Raw genomic sequence first — 26068 nt, 5'->3', positions numbered from 1 at the left:
TGTCTTATTTTGTCTAAACAACAATCAATATAGCTTGTGTTTATTCAGCTTCAGAGAATAAAGATTCAAATATTTATCAAAATGCTAAAAGTAAAATTTTGGACTGGGGAGAAATACTGTATATAAAACCAAAAACCAAAGATATTCAGTTTACTGTCATGTATGACAAAGAAAAGCATTACATCATTACATTTGAGAAGCTAAAAGCAGCTAATTTTTAGCATATTTGCTTAAAAATGACTAAACCAATTCTTTGATTATCAACATAATTGCCAATTACTTTTGTGGCGATAGACTAACTGGCTGATTTTTGCAGCTTTAATATTTAATATATTTCTAATATTTTATATGCTATTGTAGGCAGAGCAGAAGGTCACACTGAGCCTGATAGCATCGGGTTAGTCAACACAAGAGCCACAGACTCTGAACAACATCCCACATTAGCTTTCCTGCTAAAGTCTCCTTCTAATCTAACAAACATGAACATGTCTTACACTTTAGCTTGTTGAATGAGCCACCAAACAAACATTCAATAACTGCTAACATCAGTTAGCAGGCTAGATAGCTAATTAACTACTCAGCTGCTGCACATTAAACAGCATGTAAACATACCTGCAAATGTCTCTTTGGGCCCCTTAGATGGTGGTTTGGTTCTTACACTTTAATACCACTGCTAACAACACACTGTCTGTTCATGACTTGTAGCTACAGCAGTTTGTTTCTGTTCACATGGAGAAACACCGGTAGTCTGCCAGCTGCTGTCAATCAAACTCAGACACCGACATGCCTCTCCAGCCAGCTGAGATAAAAAGGATCATTTCTGATATTTCCCCAAAGACCCTTTCTCTTCCTTAAAATAATACAGAGTGATTAACAATACATTTAAAAGACACTTTGACAGTATTTTTACTGCAAAAAGAGGCTAAATGTGATATCAGTTGGACTTTAAATATACCGTACTCCTTAATTAATTAGTAAACACTTTATAACTAAACTAAGTTTGAACTTGCGAGCAGCTCGTACACTGGCTCCTGGAGGTCTGGAGACGAGCACAGACCTTCTGAGACAGGAAAACTGTTTTTAAGACTTTTTACATATATAATACACACGTTTAAAAAAAAAAAAAGTAATCGCACAATTGAAATCAGCTGGTGTCAGTTATTTAAAATGAGAAGTAATTTGTGTAACTGTTTCTAGAACTGTCTGTCAGTCTTTTACACATCATAACACCTGACACATTTTACATTTTATGGTTCTCACAGTAATAAAACAGACATATCAGTCTCTTTCAAATGACAGTGATGTACTTGTGCATCAGCTTTTTGTCATAGGTTAAGTGTGACTCTGAATCTGACTGTTAAGTGTGCTCTTAACTTCTGTTTCTCTCAAAATACCCTTTGTCTGACTGACGTCATACTACTTACTTGTCACTTTGTGGTTCATATGACTGTTCTCTGTGATAACACCTCTGCTGTTTCCCATGTAGGTGTTTGGTGCACCCATGGGTCCGGGTGAGAGCTCTGGCAGTCACATGATGCCTGGTGGAAGCCCTGGTATGGGCGCTGGCATGGGCTCCCAGTTCATGGGCCAGCAGTCGTACGGAGACGCCGTATCGAAAGGATACGGCCAGCCAGTCATGTACGGACGACCCAGCGCCGCTTACAACCCGGGCTCAGCCTACGGCGGGAGGTACACTTCACACATTTCTGTTCACTAAATGTCAACAAAATTTACTTTACTTGATACACCTGCAAATGCATATAACTCGGCATGTTTTAGAGGTACAAGAAACTGGATTTAGAATCACTTTTCTTCCATATTGGCTGTAAATTCTCACGTAAAAGCATATTTTTGAGTAATGGCAGAGTCTCAAATAATACCAGGGGCATGTCCAGAACAACTAAATGAATTACCTTTAGCCTACAACGACGACTTACATGGTAAATTTAGTATAATGTCCGTTTCCACAGCACTTATTCCATCAATACAACAACAGAGTCGTGTCATACTCACCACTCTGCTGCTCTGTTTCTGTTTTAGACTTTTCTTTTTATCAGTGTTAAGTTATTGTCAACAGAAATGAACACTTCCTGGTGTTTTTTCATGATAAAAGATAATGTATTATGAGTCCCAGAAGATCATTAAGTTTAATAACTTGTGTGGTTTTTATATTCTTAACATGGCACAAGTTAATATCTTGTTCGCAGAAGATATTAATCTTGTGTGCACACAAGATTAATATCTTCTGCGAACAAGATATTATCTTGTGGTTATTTTTTTTTTTTTTTATATGGCACAAGTTAATATCTTGTGTGCACAAGATTCTTATCTTATGCCAACAACAAGATAATATTTTGTGAAAACAAAACATCATCTGTCAGGACTTCCGGATTCCTATGAAGGGAAGGTTGCAAAACTTTACATGTGAAAATTCTGAAAATGTTTAGTTTCATTCATGGTCCCAAAACATTGTTTGGAGAAAAAGGTTAAAGTGTAACACCTGACATGACTCTTGATGTACTGATGGAAATAGTTCTGTTAAAATGAACTTTTATACTGAACTTATCAAGATGTCATTTATTAAAACAGGCCAACATGGAGGACGTGTTGAGTTTGTATTAAGTTGAGAACAGTTGAAATTAGATATAAAGTCTTGGTCCTGTCTGCCAGTTAAGCTAATAAAGGCTTTTAACAATGTGAGAATTTACGGTGTATGTAGGAATACATATGATATACTGTGAAAAACATTTGTAATCATTAAAAACATCAAATAACGACAAAAAAATCGGAATTATACAGACTTCTCACAGGTAATCCAGATACCAAGATGCTATGGGCTACAGTTGACAGAAAAACAAACTATTGTGATAATTGGTTAATTAATGAATTAATTGGTAAACAGAACTACAGTAGGGAATACTGTAGTTCTGCCTTCTTAATTGTTAGAATTTGCTGCCTTTCTTGTACTTGTGTGATAGTAAACTGATTTTTAAAAGTGTTGGTTGGACAAAACAAGCAATTTAAAGGCATCAGGAAGTTGTGATCGGCATCTTCACTGACCAAACAATATATTGATTGATTGGGAAAACTAATATTGTTCCCTATTAGGATCTTTTTTTGCATGTAAACACTGACAAACTGGTTCTACAACTCAGCATTCGAACCAGAAAATAAACAAAATAAGAGCAATAAACAGCAGCTGATGACGTTTCTAAGAGCAGATGAAAAGACCACATTCATAATTAACATTTAGCTAAAAAACTGAGTTCCTGCACCTTTTAACACTAATCAGTTCTTGTTGGAGTGAAATTAAAGCCTACATGGGACGTTATTGTTCATCCCTGGCTTTGATGCTCCCATCATGAATGAAAATGAAAACCTCCTGAATATGATAATTGAACAGTCTTGTATATTTTTATGTTAGACTACACTGTTTATTACATGCTTACGTGCTTTTGCTGCGGGGGTTTTTGCATCAACATATGTCAGCGTGGCTGCTCTCACCCACTGTTCTGACTCACGCTCATGACAAAACACACACTCACACACACACACACTCGTACACTCAGTTCACCAAGTTCACATCCCACTCATCTCCCCGTCTTCCCCTCTCCCTACAGTTACTCTGGTAACAGTGGAGGTGCCGGTATGGGCGTTCGTCCTCCCTCAGACTTCACCCAGGCTGCCGCCGCAGCCGTTGCCGCCGCCGCTGCCACAGCAACTGCCACCGCTACGGCGACTGTTGCAGCCATACAGGAAAAACAGAACCAGGAGCTGAGCTACGGCCAGGTGAGCACACGTCTCTGCAGAGGGCAGCAGCGTCTTTTAACCACATCTCACGCGTCTCTTTCGGCTAATCAGCAAATTAATATATTTAAAACCTATTAAAGCCTGTTTGTTTAACATTATGAGACCAGTAGTCTTCAGTTCACCTTCTCTGTCACAACTTCAGTTTCCACCAGCCACTCAGAGGGAAATTTTGATTTTAACTATGTAAAAATTCCAAAAATTATGTAATTTTCCACTTATTCTTAGAATTAGTCAAGTCACTTTGTGTATAGAGCACATTTAAAAACAGCAGATGTTGACTAAAGTGCTTTACAGAGAAGAGAAGATCAGACGATCAGAAGAAAATTAATAAAAATGTAGAATAGAATAAATCAAATTTGGATAAAATCATAAAAACACAGCAGCACAGCACAGAGAAGAAATAAATAATAAAGCAGTCATGTCTTAATGATGACTATTAAAAGGCTGAAGAACAGAGAGACGGGTTGTAAAGATATCAGTTGAGGATCTAATAATAAGAAGCAAACTGTTCCACAGTTTGGAGCCAATAGTGGAAAACGACCAGTAACCTCTGGATTTTAACTGGGAGTGTTTTAAATGAAGTGCAGTGATTGGTCAGCAGGTCTGAGGGTGGAATAGAGGATGGGGAGTTCAGATAATCTGGTGTTGGTCCATGCAGCGCTTTAAAATCAAATAAAACAATCAAAGAATCAATTACACACAGGACTGAGTATCAATACTTGATACCTTTTAAGGTATTGACCAAAATAACCCAGAACCAAGTAGTATCAACACTTCACCAGTCAAACCGTACCTGCATTTGATCCTTTTTGTACCCAAATCTAGAAAAAAATGACTATTTGTGTGGTTTTGCTTGCAGCCAATCATCACAAGCGTTCTTAAATTTAACATGACGTGTGATTGGTTCACTACTGCAGCAGCTACGACCCAAACAGTCTGTGGTGATAATACTTCACTGTACAGTAATTTAAGAAATATTTCATTAATTTGAACACTTTCAGAATGTATTTGTGTAAAAATCATTTGGATGAGGAGGAGTGGCGGCATTTTACACAACTGAATCACATGATGGGTATTGAATGAAGTACTCTATTGGTATCGGTATCACTTTAATGGTACTGGTATTGGTACTGGTACTGTAACTTTTTAATGATACCCAGCCACTGGTAACCAGTAAAGAGAGGCCAGTAGAGGGGAGATGTGGTGTCTCTTCTTGGTACCAATGAGGAGCAGAAAAGGAAAAATTCCCCCAAAAAACTTTTAGCGGGTAAAAAACAGACAGACAGGAAATAGATGTTGTTTATACAGAATAGACCAGGTTTAAAAATGAAACTTGTATGAAATTAAAAATAGTCTTAAACTTTAACTAATGAGTCAAATGAGGAACACGCCATGTTAAGATTAATTCCATCCAACATTTGCATACTTCAATATATTCAATCAATCAATCAATCAATCAATCTTTATTTATATAGCGCCATATCACAACAGAAGTCATCTCAAGGCACTTTTCACATAGAGCAGGTCAAGACCGTACTCTTTAATTTACAGAGACCCAACAATTCCCCCATGAGCAAGCACTTGGCGACAGCGGTAAGGAAAAACTCCCCTTTAACGGGTAGAAACCTCAAGCAGACCCCGGCTCTTGGTGGGCGGCCATCTGCTTTGACCGGTTGGGTTGAGAGAGATTGAAACATGTAAAAAGAAAACTTATATAAGACATTTCCCCCATAGTCATGTTGACAATATCAGATACGCTATTTGTATTATTTGTGATATAATTCATAAAATTTAAAGTTTAAGTCCGGATTCAGACTGAAAACAGCAGGGCGTGAAAAAGTCGCAAAGGCTGCGGTGATGGAGGCGCGACAATGAAACACGATCCAGGAAGTCTAACCTGTGTCTCACAACACAGAGAAACGTTGCCATAAAAAGGTTAACGTGTAAATTTATTACATGTGTTCTTAGAATTAAGAGCACAAACGGTCTGAAGTGTTAAAAAAGGAGGTCAGTTTGGAGCGACCAGCTGTTACAAACTGTACATGTTTCGGAAATTTATGATGATAAGTTGATTAAAAGTTTCTGTCCCATCACACACACAACATTAAAATGTTTAAGACAGTATGATTCAATAGTAAAAAAGTGCAAAACATATAAATTACCAATTATACATTTGCTGGTAAACTTTATAGAAATGTTTCTATGTTCTCATTTTTGGAAACAAAGAATGTGAACATTGTATCGGACGACCACAGATGGTTCATATATACTTTATAAGTTATATCACAAATATAAATAAACTGCGAGGGGGAAATGTTTTAACGTAAACTTCTTGTTACATGTTTGGATATATTGAAGCAAACCTTGGATACGATGAATCACGCCGGGGTGTGGTCCTCCTTATTTTACAACACTGCAGTCAGCGCTGATAAGAACTTTTTGACTCATAAGTCAAAGTTCAGAACAGTTTCTCACCAGTTTAAGACAAGCTGCCGTCCCTGTTTGGAGCAGTGATGTGTAGCTGCGGGGCTGTGGGGAGCAGATTCATGACACATGCTTCTTATTAACAGCAGAGACATCACATAATTTAACACTGCTCTCTCCTGCCAGACTATTTATACTATAGACTACTTATTTACATAATAAGAGTCACTGTAGAAGCACACACTGTCATGTTTCCTGTGGAAGAGCTGTGAAACATAATGTTTCCAGCTTAAATTAAAAGTAAATACAGGCTGTATGAGATGATATCTATCAAATCTTTACTTGTTCTGAAGATTTTATGTAAATTAAACCCTCAAAAACAAGTTCTGAGCTGCTTTTCCCTCCCTATGAAACTGTTTTTCAGCCTCATGTACTCTCTGTACCGTCTGCGGTGTGTTTTTGTTTTCACTCCCGCTGTCGTACTTCCCTTTCCCTCCCAGATGGGTGGAGCATCCTCTTACAGCACCCAGTTCCTGTCTCATTCGGGCCCACGCGGCCCTCCTGGGATGAACCCTGGTGGGATGGTCCCTTCCAGGCCCGGACCTCCGCCTTCCACCACGGGCATGTATCCCTCTCACCCTGCCCAGACGCAGAAGATGCCCCAGCACGGAGGTTATCCGGGCGGACAGCAAGGCCTCAAACGGCCTTTTCATTCAGAGGTCAGTGTGTGTGTGCAGAGGGTTTATCAGTGGACTCAGTAGATCCAGACTGAAATATCTCAACAACCGTTTGATGGATTGCTATGAAATTTAATACAGATATTCATGGTTCCCAGATGATAAATCCTACAGACTTTGGTGTTCCCCTGACTTTTCCTCTAGTGCCACCAGCAGGTTGAAGATTGTGGTTTTGTAGTGAAAATATCTCAACAACTATCGGATGGATCGCCATAAAATTTGGTTCAAATGTTCATGTTCCCCTCAGGATGAATTGTACTAACTTTGGCACCATCAGGTTAAAAATCTTATGTGTCCAAATGCAGAACCAATCAGATAACAGCTCCACTGTCATGGCCTGTTTAGGGTCGCAACTGATGAGTATTTTTTATTATTACTGTCGTATTTTGTCCAAAACCCAAATATTATATTACAGATATTCATTTTATTATCATGTTTGACAAAGAAAAGCATTAAATCATCACATTTGAGAAGCTGAAACTGTAATTTAATTTAATTTCTTTAAGAAAAAAGAAGATTAAAATGAATATTCAATTATCAAAATAGTTGCAGATTAATTTTATGTCGGCTGTAGAAAAAGAAATATAATGACTGCATTCTATGTGTATTTTATTTCCAAATTTCACATAAAACATTCCTTTTTGTCCATAATCTGCAGTCATGACCGGACTTCTCCGTCTCTTGCAGGGTTTTCCGGGGCAGCAGTACGGCTCCGGCGGGATGTCGGCGTACTCTAACCAGCCTCTGCAGTACCCCGCCGGTCCGCAGCAGCGATGCGCCCCCTCGCCCTCGTACCCCTCCGGCCGGATGCCTCTCATGGGACAGTACGCACACTCCGGATCACACAACCCGGCGCAGTTCCCCCCCGGAGCCGGACAGCCCAACCCTCCGCAGTATTATAAGGTAATAATCAGTCACACTGCTTCACAGATTACATCCAACCAACACTGAATCAGGATGTGAGAGATTATAAAAACATACTTTGGCATTTCTGTGTTGACGTTTATTGTTATATATTACGATATACTTTACTATATATGTACAGTAAATCTGTCCAGAGAGTCGTGAATGAAGGCAGCTCATCCTTTATTCATGTCTTTAATGGCCTTTTGTGTTACTGTATTTTTTATTATTTCCATAGTAAACATATAAAGATTATACATACAAGACAACAACAAACATATTGACAATAACATCCAGACAACAACACAAATAATACATGTTCAGTCGATGCTCTGCAATAAAAACAAGACGAGAAAACAGCTGAAAATAAAGGCAATTATCTCACCAGCACACCCTTCAGCTTTTTATTCATCAATTGATATTCTTTTCTTATATAATAAAGAATGTGATAAATATAAAGGAAAACATGATAGTCAGTCGTTCCTGTAAACAAGTATTTGTCGGACTCTTTTCAACATCTATTGATTATTTTCATCACTAATCAATCTGCTGTTTTTGTCCTTGATTAATCCAATATTAAAAAATTTGTTAAAAATATAATATAATTTCTTTACTGTTCATGGTTCATGTTGATGTCTTCACATGTTTGTTCGGTCTGATCAACAGTTTAAAATCCCAGAAAGAAAAAGTTCAGTTTACAATCAAGTATGAAACAAAAAAGCTTTAAATTCTCACATTTAAGAAGCTGCAACCAGCAAAACTTTGACATTTTTGCTTTTAAAAAATTGTAAAACTGTCAATTTTATTGTTCTATTCTTGTATATAATGTTTGTAAACTTAAGTATTTTGTAATTTGGTTGTCCATCCCTTTTCTCCTTTTGAGTTAGTGATGTTTGATCAAAATAATCAAAGGGTGAAAAAAAATAAAAATGTGACCAAACAAGTCATCAAACAGGTTTTTAATTTCCTGGTTTCTCATGAAGGTTGTTGAGAACTTGGCGAACGCAGAGAGATCTAATTTCTACTCTTTTGGGTCCAGATGGACGGATCGTTAGCTGAGTGTCATGTTTCCTGTCTGTGTTGTGCAGTCGGAGCCGTTCAACGGCCAGGGCGGCCTGCCATCTGGAGGAGCAGGAGGATACAATGCCTTCACACAGGCTGCGGTGAGCGGGGTAAGTCACTTCAACTCAGAAGAAGCTTTTTTAAAGGATCGACGGCTCGGTAGATTTTGAAGTTGTGAACATACGTCCTCCTCGTCTCCCGTCTCTCAGCCAGGCCGGGGCGGAGTGATGCCCGGGTATCCCAGTTCACCGATGGGAGGGAATCCCACGCCTCCCATGACACCGGGGACCTCCATGCCTCCTTACCTGTCCCCGGGCCAGGACACGAAACCCCCCTACCTTCCCCCGGACACCAAACCCAACATCAACACCCAGCAGCCCTCTACAGGTGAGACCAGGAAACACTAACCTGTAGTTACAGGGAGAGAAAAAAGATACTCGCTCACACATTCCAGTGTGGCAGGATGAGATCTTTATTAATAAGCTTAAAATGCCTTTTACATATCGTTTGTGTTTCCACCACATCAGTGAAAGATATGATTTCTCATCGAGAAGCAGGAAACAACAGCAGAGAGTCGTCTGTTCTTTGTGTTTACTGCTGCGTAACGCTGATGTTTGAAAGGATGTAATGAATACCTGGTGACAACTTCCTCACACTCAAACACAGACAGACTCAGGAAAAATACTGAATGATTGAATTAGACTCTAAATTCATGAAGTTTGATCTGAAAAACACGTCACCTCAAACCTTACTACCTCAAGATGATACTTGAAGTTTCTTTTTCTCTTTTTCTTTGTCCTTTTATTCATTTCTGCTGCTGTTAATCATTTTCTTGTCCCTGAAGTTTTATCAGTTCAGTCTTTTTAATATTATTAACCTGTAAAGTGGACTGAACTACAACAGAAAACATTTCAGTGCCATGATTTACAACATATATTCGATTCATATGTGACAAATAAAAACCTTGAACTTTGAATCGTGATTAAATGAGAAGGAGAAATGCAGATGTGTAAAAGGAGACTGAAAACTCCAGAAGATCTGTGTCCAAATTCATTTCTGCTTTAGTACATCACTAAAACTCTCTTATCTCTCCCTTTTTAAAAACATGTCGGAAAGCTGACATCACCTTGTTTTAAACATTAATAACCAACAATAAACATCCGTCTCTTGTTCTAATATTGATACTAGTGACTCACAGTTTTTGCTTATTTTGTAGATGAAGAAATATAAAAGTTGTAGCAGCTGTTGAGTCTGTGTTTGATCAATCAGCCATTTTCAGTCCAACAAACTCTGCCTCAATAGTTTCTGAACCATCAGACAGTTTTACCCCCAGAGTAGGGACACATCTAGTCCCTCAGGGCATCTGCATGTCTGGAAAAGCCTTAAAAAGCATTTAATTCCGAATACTTACTTAATATTCTCCATCTCTCAAGCCTTCTCTCTCTCTCAAACAAAAGTAATCAGTTAGACACTTACAGTATTTGTTACTTCATACTCCTGCAGACTTGTATTACTTGTTTCAGATGGAACTGAGCTTCTCCTTGATCTACTGTATCTTGGATTGTAGCTTATTTGTATGTCGCATTGGACAAACAGCAGATCATGATCATAAACATAATGTGGACATTAGGAACTAAAAGTAAAGTGAGAATACTTACAAAAATATTGCTATAAATGGTTTTAATTTATCAATTAAATTCTTACAAAGTTGAGTAAACAGCAGAAAGCACAGTTTTTCATAGTAACTTGCAGGTTGTAGGTTGTTGTAACCATCCTGGAGAAAGAATCTTCTTCTTTGGATTTATTATTTAGGCCGTCTCAGGTGCTTCTTCATGTTAATCCCAGATTGACTCCATGATGTTGAGATCAGGGCTCTGTTGGAGGCCAAACCAAACCATCTGTTGCAGGACTCATCATTCTTCTTGTTGCTGAAAATAGTTCTTTATGACTCTAGCTGTATGCTCGGGGTCACCGATCAGACGTCTCGCTGATGGTATTACATAATGGATAAGAATCTAAACGTCTAGGGTGGCTTAAACTTTTGCACAGTAATGTAGGTCAGGAGATGTGAGACTATGGCAACCCTGAATCTACACATCAGTAGCTAGGAGTGTCAACTTTTAGCAAAAACTTTAAAACAATTCATCATTTTTTAATTGGTTAATCTGTCTGTCCATTTTCTGCCACTGCTCACAATCAGGACACGTTAATTTGATCCATTTTTCATCAGGAATTATTGTTTTATACTGCTGGGAAAGTACTAAATTAATAAGTCTTGGCCATATTGTCTCTACTGGTTTTCCATCATAGTTGCATACTTTGGCCGCTATGATTGTGAAACAGTTATTAATTGCAGTGTCTGTAGTGTTAAAAGTGTCTTATGTGTAACTTGGTGAATGCTGCAGAAACCTTGATTCCTCTGATCATAAACACAGATAACACAACAGAAGTTCCTGAGTTCCTCAGAAGTTCCTGTGGTGGAAACTCGCTAAACGTCGCCTCCTTTTTCCCCTCCCAGGTAACCCCAGCGACGACCTACGTCTGACTTTCCCCGTACGTGACGGCGTCGTGTTAGAGCCGTTCAGACTGGAGCACAACCTGGCTGTCAGTAACCACGCCTTCCAGCTGAGAGACTCTGTCTATAAAACACTCATGTTGAGGTACAAACACTGATTTCCAATCATACACATACAAAGCTGTGACTTCTTTATAACTTCCAGTGTAACATAATATGTGGCTTCAGTGTGTTTTCAGAGCAGCAGAACCCTCCCTGTTTGTCTTCCTGAGTGATAAAGACACAAATTTGAAGAAAAACAATTGAGGAATGTTTGATAACCCCACCCAGCCTCCTCCCCCCCCCTCATAGTTGTGTTGTGTCTCCCCCTGCAGACCGGATCTGGAGCTGCAGTTCAAGTGTTACCACCATGAAGACAGACAGATGAACACCAACTGGCCTGCATCTGTACAAGTAAACATCACCCTCTTTACTCTGTATCTCACTGCTGAGTCTAGATGGTGTCTGGTTCTTAAAGGGAAACTTTGGACCCTATTTTCTCATCTTTTTGTCTCTACGTGACTAATGGGGACAACAGTTTTTTAAACTGGTCCAGTATTGAGTGAGAGTGCTGCAGCTGGCAGCCGCAAAACAGGCTGCAGTGTAATCTGACGGCGGCAATAACGCCCCATCAATGTACGTCCACTAAAGCTGTTTTTACCACTGACAGACTCAGATTGTTATTACAAGTGTCTGACAACATTTAGGAAAGAACCATACAGAGAAATAAAATGTTTTTATTTACCTTTTGCTTGATCCAGTCTGTTTGTTATTGTGTCTCGCTCAAGGAGAAGTCTTATTCTGAAATCTAGCTAAATATTCAGCCATTACTTTGAAAATCTTTTAAATTACACTAAGCTAAACTTTCTGTACTCCAACGCAACAAAATCCTCCCGACACTCCTCTCTCCAACTCTGTCATGGCTGAATATTTAGCTGAGAATGAAAAAAAGTTTTATTTCTCTGTATTGTTCTTTCCAAACAAACAAACTCTTTTAGTGGACTTACATCGACGGGGCGCTATCGCCCTGAAGGATTACATTGCAGCCTGTTTCTCGCTCAATATTGGACCAGTTTCAAAAATCGTTGTCCCCATTAGTCACTGAGACACAAAAAGATGGTAAAACAGGGTTGAAAAATACCAAAGTTTCCCTTTAATGAGTATTTATGGTTATTTTAGGCTTTTTGGGACTTATTTTCATTGTTTTTGTCTTCAAAAGGCTTAATTGTGTGAAATATGTCTTCACCTACACGTACTGTAGAGATTTCATATCTCCTGGAACGTGCTGGTGTCCAGCATGCAGAGATAGGACCAGTGGAAATTTAAAAAAAAACCAGTTACCATAGTGTGTTACAGTGTTAAAGGTACATGTTGTCATAGCTTTTTGGATTCAACTCGTACTGTAACTTCGACAGCAGCTGGAAAAACTATAAAAACAGAAAATAAATGAAGTGTGAATCCTGTCTCTCCCGTGTCAGGTGAGTGTTAACGCCACTCCTTTGTCTATCGAGAGAGGCGACAACAAAACATCCCACAAGCCCTTGTACCTAAAACAAGTGTGTCAACCGGGTCGTAACACCGTGCAGATCACCGTAACAGCCTGCTGTTGTGTAAGTAGCCTTGAAATGACTCCTGACTGTCTCTGTTTGTGGTGCACAGTCAACTACAATGCAACATATTTGTGTCTTACACTAAACTAATAAAACCCCAGTTAAACTCTTTTTTTTTTCTCCCTCCTGTCTCTCCCCAGTCCCATCTGTTTGTGTTACAGCTGGTCCACCGGCCGTCTGTCAGGTCCGTCCTGCAGGGTTTGATGAAAAAGAGACTTCTGCCGGCCGAGCACTGCATCACCAAGAGTGAGTTCCAAATCTAGCGTTTTCATTTAAGAGCATGAGATGTTTAAAACACTACTGGTTCCTGAGGTGGGAGCCTTCAGGACGGGCAAAGATTTGTTAATTTCCTTTTTATATTGAGTATTTTTAACAATGATTCACCACAAAAACAAAACCATAGAAATGAAACTTTAATGCAGGTTTAAAGGTTTCCAGTCAGAAATGATCAGAGCAAGCGATGAAAATATCTGTTATTGTAAATCAAAGAAATGCTGATACATCTCAGCTCACAACTCCGTCTGAGACGACGAATTTAAGCTGACAAAAGAAATATCGTCCTGCTTATTATCTGTATCAACCTCCGTCCTCAGGGAGGCGCTGCAGGTCTCGTCCATCAGAACAACCAGGTTTAAAAACAGCTTTTTCTTTCCTGTTTCAATAAAGACTCTGAATTCTGCCTCTTAATCTGTATTTACTGCATCTTACATGCTGTTACATGCAGCTCTTCATCATCTAGGAATATTATTAGCGATTATTATTTATTGTGTAATATGTTATATCTGCTTATATGTCGTGCCGTTCTTTTCAACGCTGCACCGAAAATAATTCCATCGACTCAGGTCACATGATGATTAAAATGAAGTTAAAGTGACCGATTTTGCTGCTTGTGGTACAATTATTTTAATTATCAAACCACTTTTTCGATTAATCGTTTAGTCTACAAAATGTTGGAACACAGTGAAACAGTCCCCCAGAGTCTCAGATAACTTGTTCTGTTTGACCAAGAATCCAAAACCCAAGAGATTTAATTTACAGTGATATGAAACACCTTAAAGGAAACAGTTTTTCCTTGGAAAAATTGTCAATGATTATTTTTCTGTCAATCGACTAATCAATTAATTGACTAATAGTATCCCTGTTATACATGAAAAATAATGTCCGACTCTGCAGACCAGAGTGATTTTCAATGCAAGTCCATCGCACAACCCATCTCTAGTGCACTGCGTCTTATTCACCAAACGTTTTTGTCTGTTTAGATTAGTCATGTGACTAAAAAATCACCATAGATACCATGTATACAAAGCAACATTATCAGCATCCCTTTCTTACAAAGTACCGAGGTTAAAAAAGTTTTAAAAGTTTGGGAACGACTGTTCAGATCGTTACTGAGACCTGTCAGAAGATGCTCTGAGTTGTTCAGAATTACATTTTTTAATCAATCAGTGAGATAATTATGTTTCCTCCTTATTGTCTTTTGTTTCAGTAAAGAGAAATTTCAGTAGCGGGACAATCCCCGGGACCCCCGGTCTGAACGGAGAGGACGGAGTAGAGCAGACGGCCATCAAAGTTTCTCTGAAGTGTCCGATCACATTCAGACGAATCCAGCTGCCGGCCAGAGGTCACGACTGCAGACACATACAGGTCGGTCTCAAACACACACACACACTCACACACACACATTCACTTACACATCTATTCATGCACATCACTTCTCTCACACTGATTTCTGTGTTTTTACAGTGTTTCGACTTGGAGTCCTACTTGCAACTTAATTGTGAAAGAGGAACCTGGAGATGTCCTGTCTGCAAGTACGTATCAAGGATTCGTTGCACCTTTTTAAACTCTTTTCAGACATGGAATATATACATACATATATATATATATATATATATATATATATATATATATAAGGGAAGGTGTGTGTTGGTGGAGGAGGTCTGAAAGGTACTGGGGGGGCCCGGGAGTGGAGGGATTTGTCACAGGGAGCCAGTGTAGGTGAATGAGAGTGGGGGTGATGTGCTGCCAGGGTTCGGTGTGGGGTAAGAACCCTGGCAGTGGAGTTCTGGACATATTGGAGCCTGTCCAGGGTTTTACTGGGTACCCCGAACAGGACTCCATTGCAGTAGTCCGGACGATTTGAGATGAAGCCATGGATCAAGGCGGATTTGGTGACAGATTTGATGTGTGACTGGAAGGAGAGGGTAGAGTCCAGGATGACGCCCAGTAATGATATGAAGGAAGGAGAGTGTTTTCTGTTTTCTTGCAGGCTGAATCAGTGACGGATTGTTTAATTTTCTTTGTCCGTTATGAGTGTTTGAGAGTCTGACAGTGCACAAGCCAAGAACAACAAGACGTTTTGTTGGAACTCTCTTCAGTTTCTGTTGCTCACATGTTTTATGTGAAGCCTTCAGCTGGATATTAATAAGAAACAGAGAGAAAGCTGCTCTGATTACTCCTCTGTTTTACTTTTGTTTTGTTTTTATTTTTCCTCCTCTGTAGATTGATGGATAATTTGATTAACTCAGAAGGGAAACTAGTTTGGTTGCTCACGCACAATTACAAAAGACACACAAATCAAACAGCTCACAGCAGACAACATATAAAAAAAACAAACTTCCATAACAACAGTAACACTCGCTGAACATAGTCCTTTATGACTCTGGCTGGATGTTTGGGGTTGTTTTCATGCTGCGTCCCTGATGATGTTACATTATTGATAAGAATCTAAACATCTAAAGTGCTTTAAACTTTTGCACAATACTTTTATATTAATACACTCAGTCAATTAATAAATAAAGCTGCCCATAAACAGGACAAGTAATACAGGCAGTAAATATATATATGAAACAACCCAACAAACAGCTCATATCTCACAAAACTTGCAGAATGAAAATCAGTTTTTTTACTCTGAGTACACCAGTGTTTCATGGTTTATTAGATTGTTGTTGTTTTTGTTTGTGTATACGAGATGATAACAGGGTATTAAACGTATCATATTGCTTTTAATAAAGCAGATCTAAATGTGTGTTTAATGTTGTGCTGCTGTTGTTTTTCTTTTTTAAATGAATCTGATGGCATTTAATTCAGACTTTTGCCTTGTTGAAACAGAAATGTTATGAGGTCACATCGACTTTACTGCTTTTTCAGGCACTTTTTGGACATTTATTCAGACATGAACGACATGTTAAATTGTCATTGTATTTACATAACGAGGTGTCTGAAATGGGCTTTAGCATCAAAATCCACTCTGCTTTGCATACAATTTCACCAGCAAGTTTTCTCCTCTGGTTCACAGTAAAACAGCTTTGCTAGAGGGGCTGGAGGTGGACCAGTACATGCTCGGGATTCTCGTCTACATCCAGAAGTAAGTAAAGTAACTGTTGATGTGAATCTGATGTATCTGTTTGTGTCTTTCTTTATTTAATGTCCAGGTACTTTTTTAAAAGTTATTCTCTCGTCTTTCTTCAGTTCTGACTACGAGGAGATCACCATAGACCCGGTGTGCGGCTGGAGGCCGGTGCCCGTCAAACCGGATCTGCACATAAAAGAAGAGCCTGACGGTCCGGTGCTGAAACGCTGCCGCACAGTCAGCCCGAGTCACATGGTCCTGCCCAACGTGATGGAGATGATCGCTGCTCTGGGTCCGGCGTCCTCTCCTTACCAGAGTCTGACAGCAGGGGGCAGGAACACCCCCGACTACAACAGGCCAGGTAGGACTGAGGAGGGAAACTATCAGGATGAAAGAGCGCTGCTGCCGCCGACGTAGAGACTTTCTCACTGGATGTAGCAGCTTTTAAGACCCTTGAATGAAAATGAAATCTTGATTTTCGAGCTTTGGGGTGGATTCACGATTTTTTGTTTCTCTGCAAAATGCTGGATTGAAACATCATATTTTTTAGACAGTTGTGCTTAAATAATGAAAAACCTGCATCACCTGTAAGACTGTCATCATTGCGCATAAAATACAGGTTTTCTCACACAGCTATTGACTGTCAGAAACATGTTCTGTGTATCCAGTTTAATAATCAGTTTCAGCACAGATAGAGCAGACTGCTGCTAGCTAGCGTTAGCAAGACAGACAGAACAAAGTAGAATCTGGAAACTGTTTAATTAGATTTTTAAAAAACTTTTACAGTATATAAATACTTATGTCATGATGTCACAGATATGCAAATTAGACTTAAAAAGTATGACTTTTTGAGCAGGCTTTAGCTACTTTTCATTGTAAATAGTGTATTTTTAAATGATTGCACACATACACTACAGCTACTGGTGATCATTTTATTTCATTTTATTGATGAAACCACACCCTAACCCACCCTAACCCCAACCCCAACCCACCCTAGCCCTAACCCTAACCCACCATAACCCTAACCCCTAACCCACCCTAACCCTGACCCTAACCATAACCCTACCCCTAACTCTAACCGCCCCTAACCCCAACCCCAACCCACCCTAACCCCAACCCACCCTAACCCTAACCCTGACCCTAACCATAACCCTACCCCTAACCCCAACCCACCCTAACCCTCATCCTAACCCCAACCCACCCTAACCCTAACCCTGACCCTAACCATAACCCTACCCCTAACTCTAACCCACCCTCACCCTATCCCCAACCCACCCTAACCCTAACCCTGACCCTAACCATAACCCTACCCCTAACCCCAACCCACCCTAACCCTCATCCTAACCCTAACCCCAACCCACCCTAACCCTGACCCTAACCATAACCCTAACCCTAACCATAACCCTAACTCACCCTAACCCTGACCCTAACCCTAACCCCAACCCACCCTAACCCTGACCCTAACCATAACCCTAACCCTAACTCACCCTAACCCTAACCCTGACCCTAACCATAACCGTACCCCTAACCCTAACCCACCCTAACCCTAACCATAACCCTACATCTAACTCTAACCCACCCTAACCCTAACCCACCCTAACCTAAACCCAAGTTTTTAAGTGTTGAAATCTTAATAAACAATAACTCTGTGATAACTTTAATTTAATTATTGTCTACAATGTGTTAAATATTTATGTAATAGAGAAAAACTGTTGGTTTGAAACCAAGTTTTATGGGGCTTGAAGACGTGTACTGAGATAATGTGTGTAGATGGTACATTGACTCTACTTACATAGCGCCTTTCTAGTCTTCCGACCTCTCAAAGCGCTTTTACACTACAAGCCACATTCACACACACACTCATTCATACGCTGATGGCGGATGCTTCCATGCAAGGTGCCAAACTGCTCCTCAGGAAGAGTTTCTAATCATTCACACACATTTACACACTGATGACTCAGCCCTCAGGAGCAATTTGGGATTCAGTATCTTGCCCAAGGACACTTTGACATGTGGACTGGAGGAGCTGGGAAATCGAACCGCAGATCTTCCGATTAGTGGACGACCCGCTCTACCTCCTGTAGTGTATGTATACATATGCACATACAGCACACAATCACTGTGAAGCTCAGTCAGATCATCTGCTCTTAGATGGGAGGTGACCCAGAACGATATTTCTAAGACTACCCTCCCCTCCCCCAGTCTGTGTCGTATTGTTATTAAACTCCACAGCTGGAAGCTCTTTTCTCTCTGCGCTGCACTGGTCACCATTATCCAGGAGGAGAAAAAAAAAGTGTATACTGACCTGTTTTTATGTGCCGACTGTGATATTTCTGTAATATTTGTTTTGTTTTGGTCCTGTAGGGAGCCAGGGCTTCTCCAGCCAAACGGGATTCACAGACTTCCCCAACACTCCTGGCACCCCGACACTAGGAGAGTATTCCTCTTCTGGACCACCTCCTCCACTCTCCTACCAGTCTGACCAGGTTAGACCGAAACACCTTTTAAACCCTCTTCTTACATCATCCGTGTCCGAGCAAACACGCAGGAACATACTCTTCTTGTTTTTCTTGACGTCGCCTCCGGCCGCAGTCACAAAGATCAGGCTCAGAGCCTTTTCTGTTCGCTCAGGACATTTTCCCTTAATGGTTGAGTAAGCATCAATGACAGCCAGAGTATGAATAGACCACAGCCAGAAGGCAGAGTTTACTTCACATACAGAGCCAGAGTTAGACGTAACTGTTACGTAACTCAAACTGAGGCACACATCGCCTGAATGAGAAGAAGAGGTTTGTTGATTTGATCAGAAGAGGAAACACCAAACGATGTTTCTGATATTCTTTTTTTTTTTTAATCATCAAAAAATCCCCGTTGTGGCAGAAAGAGGTGGGCGACAGAGGAATCAGATGGTCGAGACAGAAGGGGCCAGACAGGGAATCTCTTTTATTTCACATCGGTACAACGTAGATAGACAAAATTCCAACATTACAAAATGTGACATGCCTTTTTATACTCATCCTGTATCCTGTCTCATCCTGTTCTGCCAGACTCTTTGGCACCCTCAAATTCTGAAGAAGAATAGGACATTTCTCAATTTCATTTCTTTGGACTTTTACCAAATTTGAGTAGGCATGTGTGTGGTATTCCGCCTCTTTCCTAATATCTCCAGATGTCTCCTGTTTTGGTTCGGTGGACTGACATGTTTGGCATCGGTACAGGTCACAGTTACCTGACCCTCGTTCCCCTACATCCCATAAAAAGACTAAAACCAACAATGAACTGATCTACTAGTGTGTATCCAAGGTCTGATATATCTTATTCCTCTGTGAAAAAAATATTTAAAAAAAACATGAATCAGTGTTTCCCCAGAGGTTGACGATTAGGCTTACCGATTGTCGCCAACTTTGGAGCTAACGCCCTTCACTTTTCCAGCAGTTGGGGAAACAACAGACGTGACTTTTCTTGGTCTTGAGAAGCTGCAGTGTTTATTAACTGACACACTGCAGTCTGTACTGTACATTAACTACCAGACTGACAACTTACTGCTAAACTTTTCTTCTGCTCCGCTCGCTTTGACCGTCACTTTTCTGCCGCTCGCTCAACCGCACACTCGATACGCAAACACATTACGCGCTGCCCTGTTCCTTTAAGGGAGCTACCCTACCAAGAGTTTCCAAGGCAACAACAAAGAGGTTGACTCACGTTTTGGAACAGCGCTGCACAGAGACACCCCCAAATGCTATTGATTTCCGAATGAATGGATATTTGGCTTTATTTTTGGTATTAAGGAAAGATTTATTTTAGCCTGGCGGGGGTTCTCGTCGGCCTGGTGGTCTGCCAGGTCTGTACAGTTATAGGGGAAACACTGAATGAACACTCAATCCCACACACACCTTCCTGCGGCCAGAAATACCCATTAAAACACCAAATGTGGATTCATCCACAGTTGAAAATAGTCACAAAGAAATGCACCATTTCCTCCTGCCCAGCTGTTTTGGGAAACGACTGTAACATTACAGCTACTAATCATCAGTGTGTCATTGTGTAAGTGCAGCCTCACAGAGCTGCTAGTTTTGCTCAGATCTTTACTAAGCCTGTTGCAGATTACCATCAGTATTGTTCCACTGCAATTTTTCAATTTAGCCGAGCAGTTATAAAGACTACAGATGTAAACGAGCCCAGACGCTGTTTATTTGCTGCTAAATAAGACCTGATGTTGAGCTCTTATGAAACTTGAATAGCCCGAAGTCGTCAGCTCAACAAGAAGATCAGTGATTGAATAACATTTGGTAAAACTTTTAAACTCCTCTGACGAAATATTTCTGTAAATGGATAAAAAATTAATCAAGTCTGTCCTCGACTCAGGATATTCACACTGACCTCCTATAACAGAGTCTCAGAGACTCAACAGAGTCTACCTGTTAAATCTGTGTTTTAGTGCCATTGTTTATCATCTGTGATGTGAAAACTGATGTTTTCACACAAACATTTACAGCTGTGCCGCTTTTCTTCTAATTTCTTCTCTGTGTGGTTCTTTAGTAAATAACAATAAATGTAATTTGACTGTTTAGTGTAGCGTTTTATCAACGGGGGCGATTCAGAGAACGTCGGGGGGCGCAGGAAGAAGTATTTTTGAAAGGAGGGCGTTGAGGTTCTTGGTGTCTGTTTTTAACACCAGTTTATTCCAACATTCAAATGCACATTTTCACATTTTGATCATTAGACTTCAGGGTTTTCCTGCGTTTTTTCATCGGTAGGCTGCTCTTGTTTTCTGTCGGAACCATTGATAAGAAAGCTTCTTGTTTGGCACCAAATTACCGCTTTCTGATTGGCTGCTGTTCATGATCAATAACGAGACCTAATTAAAGTTTGACTGTCAGATTTCTAACCGTTGCGTTTGTTTAACACTCATAAATATACTTTCTATTCATATGAGAAACTAATGATAATGATATTCCAACTGTCCAGTTAAATAAATCTGTTGTTTGGCATCTAATGAGATGATTTTTAATGATGTAACACGGAATAATAATCAACATTAATATTCAGGGGAGACAATTAGTCCACATTTTAATTGATGGGGGGGCGGTGAGGGACCTGGATAACGGATAGGGTTGAGAACCAAAGGTTTAGCACTTGAAAAGGGTTTCAAATCCTCAGTACGTATCAAAGATTTCACCACATTTCTCTCATATTTTGTCTGGAAAAACCCAACATTCACAGGGTGTAAAAGGGGCCTTTTAGTCAGTGTTACACACCACTGACTGTCTTTTCCTTCTGGCTTGTGAGTCGAGTTGAGAGCCTTTAACCGAACCTGAAGGAGACAGCGTTGAGAATATATATCGGCTCACACACATACCGAACCACTAAACCACATACCACCTGTCGCACGCAGCTGCTCGGCTGTCTGCTGAAGGTTTGTTAGAGGAAGAACAAAGTGTTCGTCCTCTACTGTCACACGCTTCTGGCGTTCTGCCTCGGAAGCAAACGTGGTGAAGATTACACCTCACGTGTTTTACTCACTGTGAATTTAAAGTGAAAATGTCGTGAAATAAAGCTTCGGCTCTTGTTTCTGTGTGTCTCTTCCCTCGCCGTCAGGGGCCTCATTCTGGGCGGCTGGAACACTCCCACAGCCTCCTCCAGCAGCACGGTGGCTCAGGGGTTCATGGTAACCAGAGTCTCGGTGACGCCGGCAGCCCGCTGCCACCGCGAAACGCCAATACCCAGAATTCCCGGCTGCAGGCCGATGGCTCCTTCGGTCTGGGAGGCCCGGGAGCGCCCGGAGGAGACGGAGCCGATCATTCGTTAGATGTGAGTGGAATCCTGTTGATCATGTGATCAGTTATGTAAATATACACACATGACTATCCCTCGTGTTTATCAAACTGATTAAAGTAAAAAATTGGACTCAAGTGAAAGAAAAAAGTCTTTAAATTTTAGTTTTACTTGCAAACCTAAGAATAAAATCTAATTATCAAACTTCTTAAAACTTAAAAATACTTTATGGGAGCTCCAGAGGTCTGACAGCAGCAGCAGAATTTATTTTCTGCTCCAGTTTGGTTTTATTTTTGTTTCCATTTTAACCAATTTCCTGAAATTTCATCCCTATTTTGTATTTTTACATTATAAGTATAATTTGTTGTTTATTTCACATGTTAATCACTACCGGAGCTATTTAAGTAAACTGTGAGGCTGAATCTGAATGTTCAGACCTGTAGACTCATTTATCACCATAATCCACAGCAATATGGACGTGACAATGTTAAAGAAATAATAATATCTACCATATTTATCTTTGAAGATATTAGAGCTGCAGCAATTAATCGATTACTTTTAAATTAACTGCCAGCTATTTTGATGTCGATTAATTGTCTGGAGTCATTTTTTAAGAAAAAAATGGCCAAATTCTCTGATTCGAGCTTCTTAAATGTGAATATTTTCTGTTTTTTTTTTAATCTCTATGACAGTAAAGTGATTATCTTTGAGTTGTGGACAAAACAAAACATTTGAGGACGTCATGTTGTTCTTTGGGAAACACTGATCGATAGTTTTCACCATTTTCTGACATTTTTTGGACCAAACAACTAATTGAGAAAATAATTGACAGATTAACTGATCATGAAAATAATAATTAGTTGCAGCGCTAGAAGACATTAGTTATATCTGATGTGCACAGCTTGAATAATTTGGATTTAATTTTAATCTGCAAAGTAATTTTTTCCACCTACAACTAGAGGACCCTTAATGCTTAATGTGAATATAAAACTGTATTAATAGTGTTTATCAGCTTGTATAAAGGGAACATTTTATTGCACATTCAGACCATATTTGTTTCGATCCTGCACATGTACATAATTTGCCAACATCGGTTCTGTTACGAACTGTTGAGAAACATATTAAATGAGTTACAGGGTCGGGTTTATCACTTCGGACCCTCGCAGACGTTACATGATGACATCCTTGTCTCTGATTGGCTGCTCTGAGCGTACATGTGATGAATCATGTGATCACCTGAGAGCTACTCTTAAAGGTTATTCTCGAGTTGCTTGATAAATGTGTTTTATCCTTCACACTTACAGAAATCTGACGTGTAATTCTTCAAATTTTGAGAAAACCAGACTTTTAAAACTAAAATTTTTGCGTTTTCAGAAACTTTAAGAAACTAATTTCTCTTCCTCTGTTTTTCCTTTTTTTGGCTGTCATCAAGCTTCTTCCTGAACTGACCAACCCGGACGAGCTGCTGTCGTACCTGGGCCCCCCCGACCTTCCCAACAACAGCAGCGACGACCTGCTGTCGCTGTTCGAGAACAACTGACAACCTTTCAAACGCTTTCAGCCATCTTTTCTGTCCAGTCTGTTGTTTCTCTGTTCGCTGTAACTCTGCCCACATCTGTTGAAGACAGCACCGTCTCTGTTGTCACCCACTACTTCTATGTGTGTGTGTGTGAGTGTGTGTGTACATAAATGCGTGTGAGTGAGTGTGTGTGTGTGTTTTTTTGTGTGTGTTTTTGTGTATCTTTGTCATGTTGACATTTCCTGCTGTACCTTGAAGTTGATTCAGTACAGTCTAGAAGAAGAAGGAACACTCTCTGTTGACTATGAAGACTATTTCAGCACACAGGCACTGACTCTGCAGACCAGCATTTTTAAACTATAGCACAAATCACAGGCTGAAGGATTCCGTATTTATAGATTTTTCATTAGTTGACGTGGGCGATAACAGAAGCTTGGATGTGTTTTCGAGGAGTTTACGGACACTTTTATCACAGTGGTTCCCAAACTTTTTCCTGTCCTTTGCAGATCTTTCACATTTACAAACACACACATCCTTTCCTGTTTGTAACATTTTACTACAAAAACGAAAGTAACGAGTGATTTTCATACTACAGGAATGATGTCTTGACCCCGTTTTGAATTAAATTATTTGTCTTGAAGGAAATTTAATTTGGGAAATATTGGCTTTCTTTCTTCTTGGCTTTCTTCGCTGCCAGTTAAAGGTACCCTGCGGAGTTTTCGTCCTCTAATTTGTTGTTTTATTTGTTTTACAAGGAAGGAAATTATTAGACGCAGTACACACAATGCATTTTGATGAGTATCGCTGAATGTAAACATAACTTTTGTTTGTTTATAAGAAAAACTCCACAGGCCACCTTTAAGTATGAAGCAAGAGACAGGAAATGGCTAGCTTAGCTTAGCTTAGCATAAAGACTGGGAGCGGATGGAAACAGCTAGCCTGGCTCTGTCCTTTTTTTTTAAATAGTATCTATCTTGAGCTTTATTATTAAAAGTTATTACATTTTTATCAAACGTTAGGCTTCAGGGAGAAACATCAGAGACACGACATCACACGCATATTTGATAAAGTAGGAGCTGACGCTGCCATTTAGTAACTAAATCGATAAAGAGACGATGATGTAACTCTCTTCATCACATCATGAGGTCACTCGGTGGTTATTAGACAGCCTGTCGTAAAGAAAACCTTATGAGTTCTTAATTGGTCCCGATCAGGTGAGGATGTGTGAGGAGGTCGGTTTAATAGCAGCGAGACACAAGATTTACCCAACAGTCTGCATCAAACCTCATCAGATTGTCTTGTCTTTGTTTTTGACGTTTGGAGCAGTCAGAGGTGATTCATTGACAGTCCTTTTTACAAACTTCTCCATGTTTTGCTCTTCTCCAATACAACCTCCAAGTTTGGGAACCACAAGGAAAAGACTGCTGATGTTCTACATTTCTTTTATTGTCAACAAATCCCATGAAAAGACTCAACACTGTGTTAGTCTTGTTAAAAACACCTCACAAATATATAGTTTCATTTTCAAATTTCCTAAAACAGCTGTTAACTATTGTTTTTAAATACTCAAATAGAAGGAACTTGCGCATTTGTTGGGGACTATTTTTAGCGGCGTATGAATCCACATTACAATACTTGTAAGTAGATAAATTTTAATGTTAAAGATCTTTTCATCGGATTTGTTGACGATAAGAAAATCAGAGAATTTCATCAGACTTTTCCTTTAATACATAAAACAATAATTATGTAAGATAAGGGCAAGTAAAAAAGTGAGTCAAATCTTTTATTTCTTTGTACTGATCGGTCGGATCAAGAGTAAAACAATCCGCGGGTGAGTTCGTCACACAGTAAACAAGTTAAACAAAAAAAAAATAAAGGTCCCACATGTACAATAGACATGTTTAATACCTGAAGACGGGAGAGCGCTGAGGTTCATCGTGTCTCCAACATCCTTCAGCACTGTGAAATGTATAAAATAAAAAACTCCCACCTTCCCCCCCCCCCCCCTCTGTCGGTTTACCCTCTCTGGGGGTTTTTTCAAGCATACTGTAAATGCGTACAGCTGTGTGTCATGGCATTTTCTGCCATTTCGAAAAGCTATTTGTATGTTTTTAAAAATTGTCTGACATGTATAACCCATCATGACACGGGTTTATGTACTGTATAATCAGCTGTTTTCATTAGAGAACGTGTGTGTATCAAAATGAATTGTTAATCATGGTAATTTTAATGTTATTAGTTGGATAATGGATCATCGTTGGCACTGTATACATACTGTATGTTAGAAAACTATAAAGCAATTGTAAAAAAAACCAAAAAAAA

At 39.7% G+C, this 26068-nt stretch overlaps 1 protein-coding gene across 5 annotated transcripts in view; it reads left to right on the top strand.

Annotated features, from left to right (window-relative positions):
- zmiz2 (zinc finger, MIZ-type containing 2) overlaps nt 1–25275 on the top strand; it is a 38545-nt gene extending 13270 nt beyond the window's left edge. For 3 of the 5 annotated variants that reach the window (XM_042395282.1, XM_042395280.1, XM_042395281.1), the window contains exons 4-20: nt 1487–1689; nt 3621–3789; nt 6735–6953; nt 7659–7874; nt 8963–9046; nt 9146–9323; nt 11455–11596; nt 11826–11904; nt 12969–13100; nt 13241–13346; nt 14587–14744; nt 14844–14911; nt 16399–16467; nt 16572–16813; nt 18817–18938; nt 22051–22263; nt 23648–25275. In XM_042395282.1, coding sequence (XP_042251216.1) covers nt 1487–1689; nt 3621–3789; nt 6735–6953; nt 7659–7874; nt 8963–9046; nt 9146–9323; nt 11455–11596; nt 11826–11904; nt 12969–13100; nt 13241–13346; nt 14587–14744; nt 14844–14911; nt 16399–16467; nt 16572–16813; nt 18817–18938; nt 22051–22263; nt 23648–23767 — 2520 coding nt within the window. In that variant the 3' untranslated portion in view covers nt 23768–25275. The remainder of the gene's footprint in view (nt 1–1486; nt 1690–3620; nt 3790–6734; nt 6954–7658; nt 7875–8962; nt 9047–9145; nt 9324–11454; nt 11597–11825; nt 11905–12968; nt 13101–13240; nt 13347–14586; nt 14745–14843; nt 14912–16398; nt 16468–16571; nt 16814–18816; nt 18939–22050; nt 22264–23647) is intronic. The other 2 variants (XM_042395284.1, XM_042395283.1) reach the window with 1 other exon arrangement.
- Nucleotides 25276–26068: the final 793 nt, after the last annotated feature.

The sequence above is a fragment of the Thunnus maccoyii genome, chromosome 19 (assembly GCF_910596095.1).
Source record: "Thunnus maccoyii chromosome 19, fThuMac1.1, whole genome shotgun sequence".
Taxonomy (NCBI): Eukaryota; Metazoa; Chordata; class Actinopteri; order Scombriformes; family Scombridae; genus Thunnus; species Thunnus maccoyii.
The sequence above is the reverse complement of the archived record's forward strand: the minus strand, read 5'-3'. Positions and strand labels throughout refer to the sequence as shown.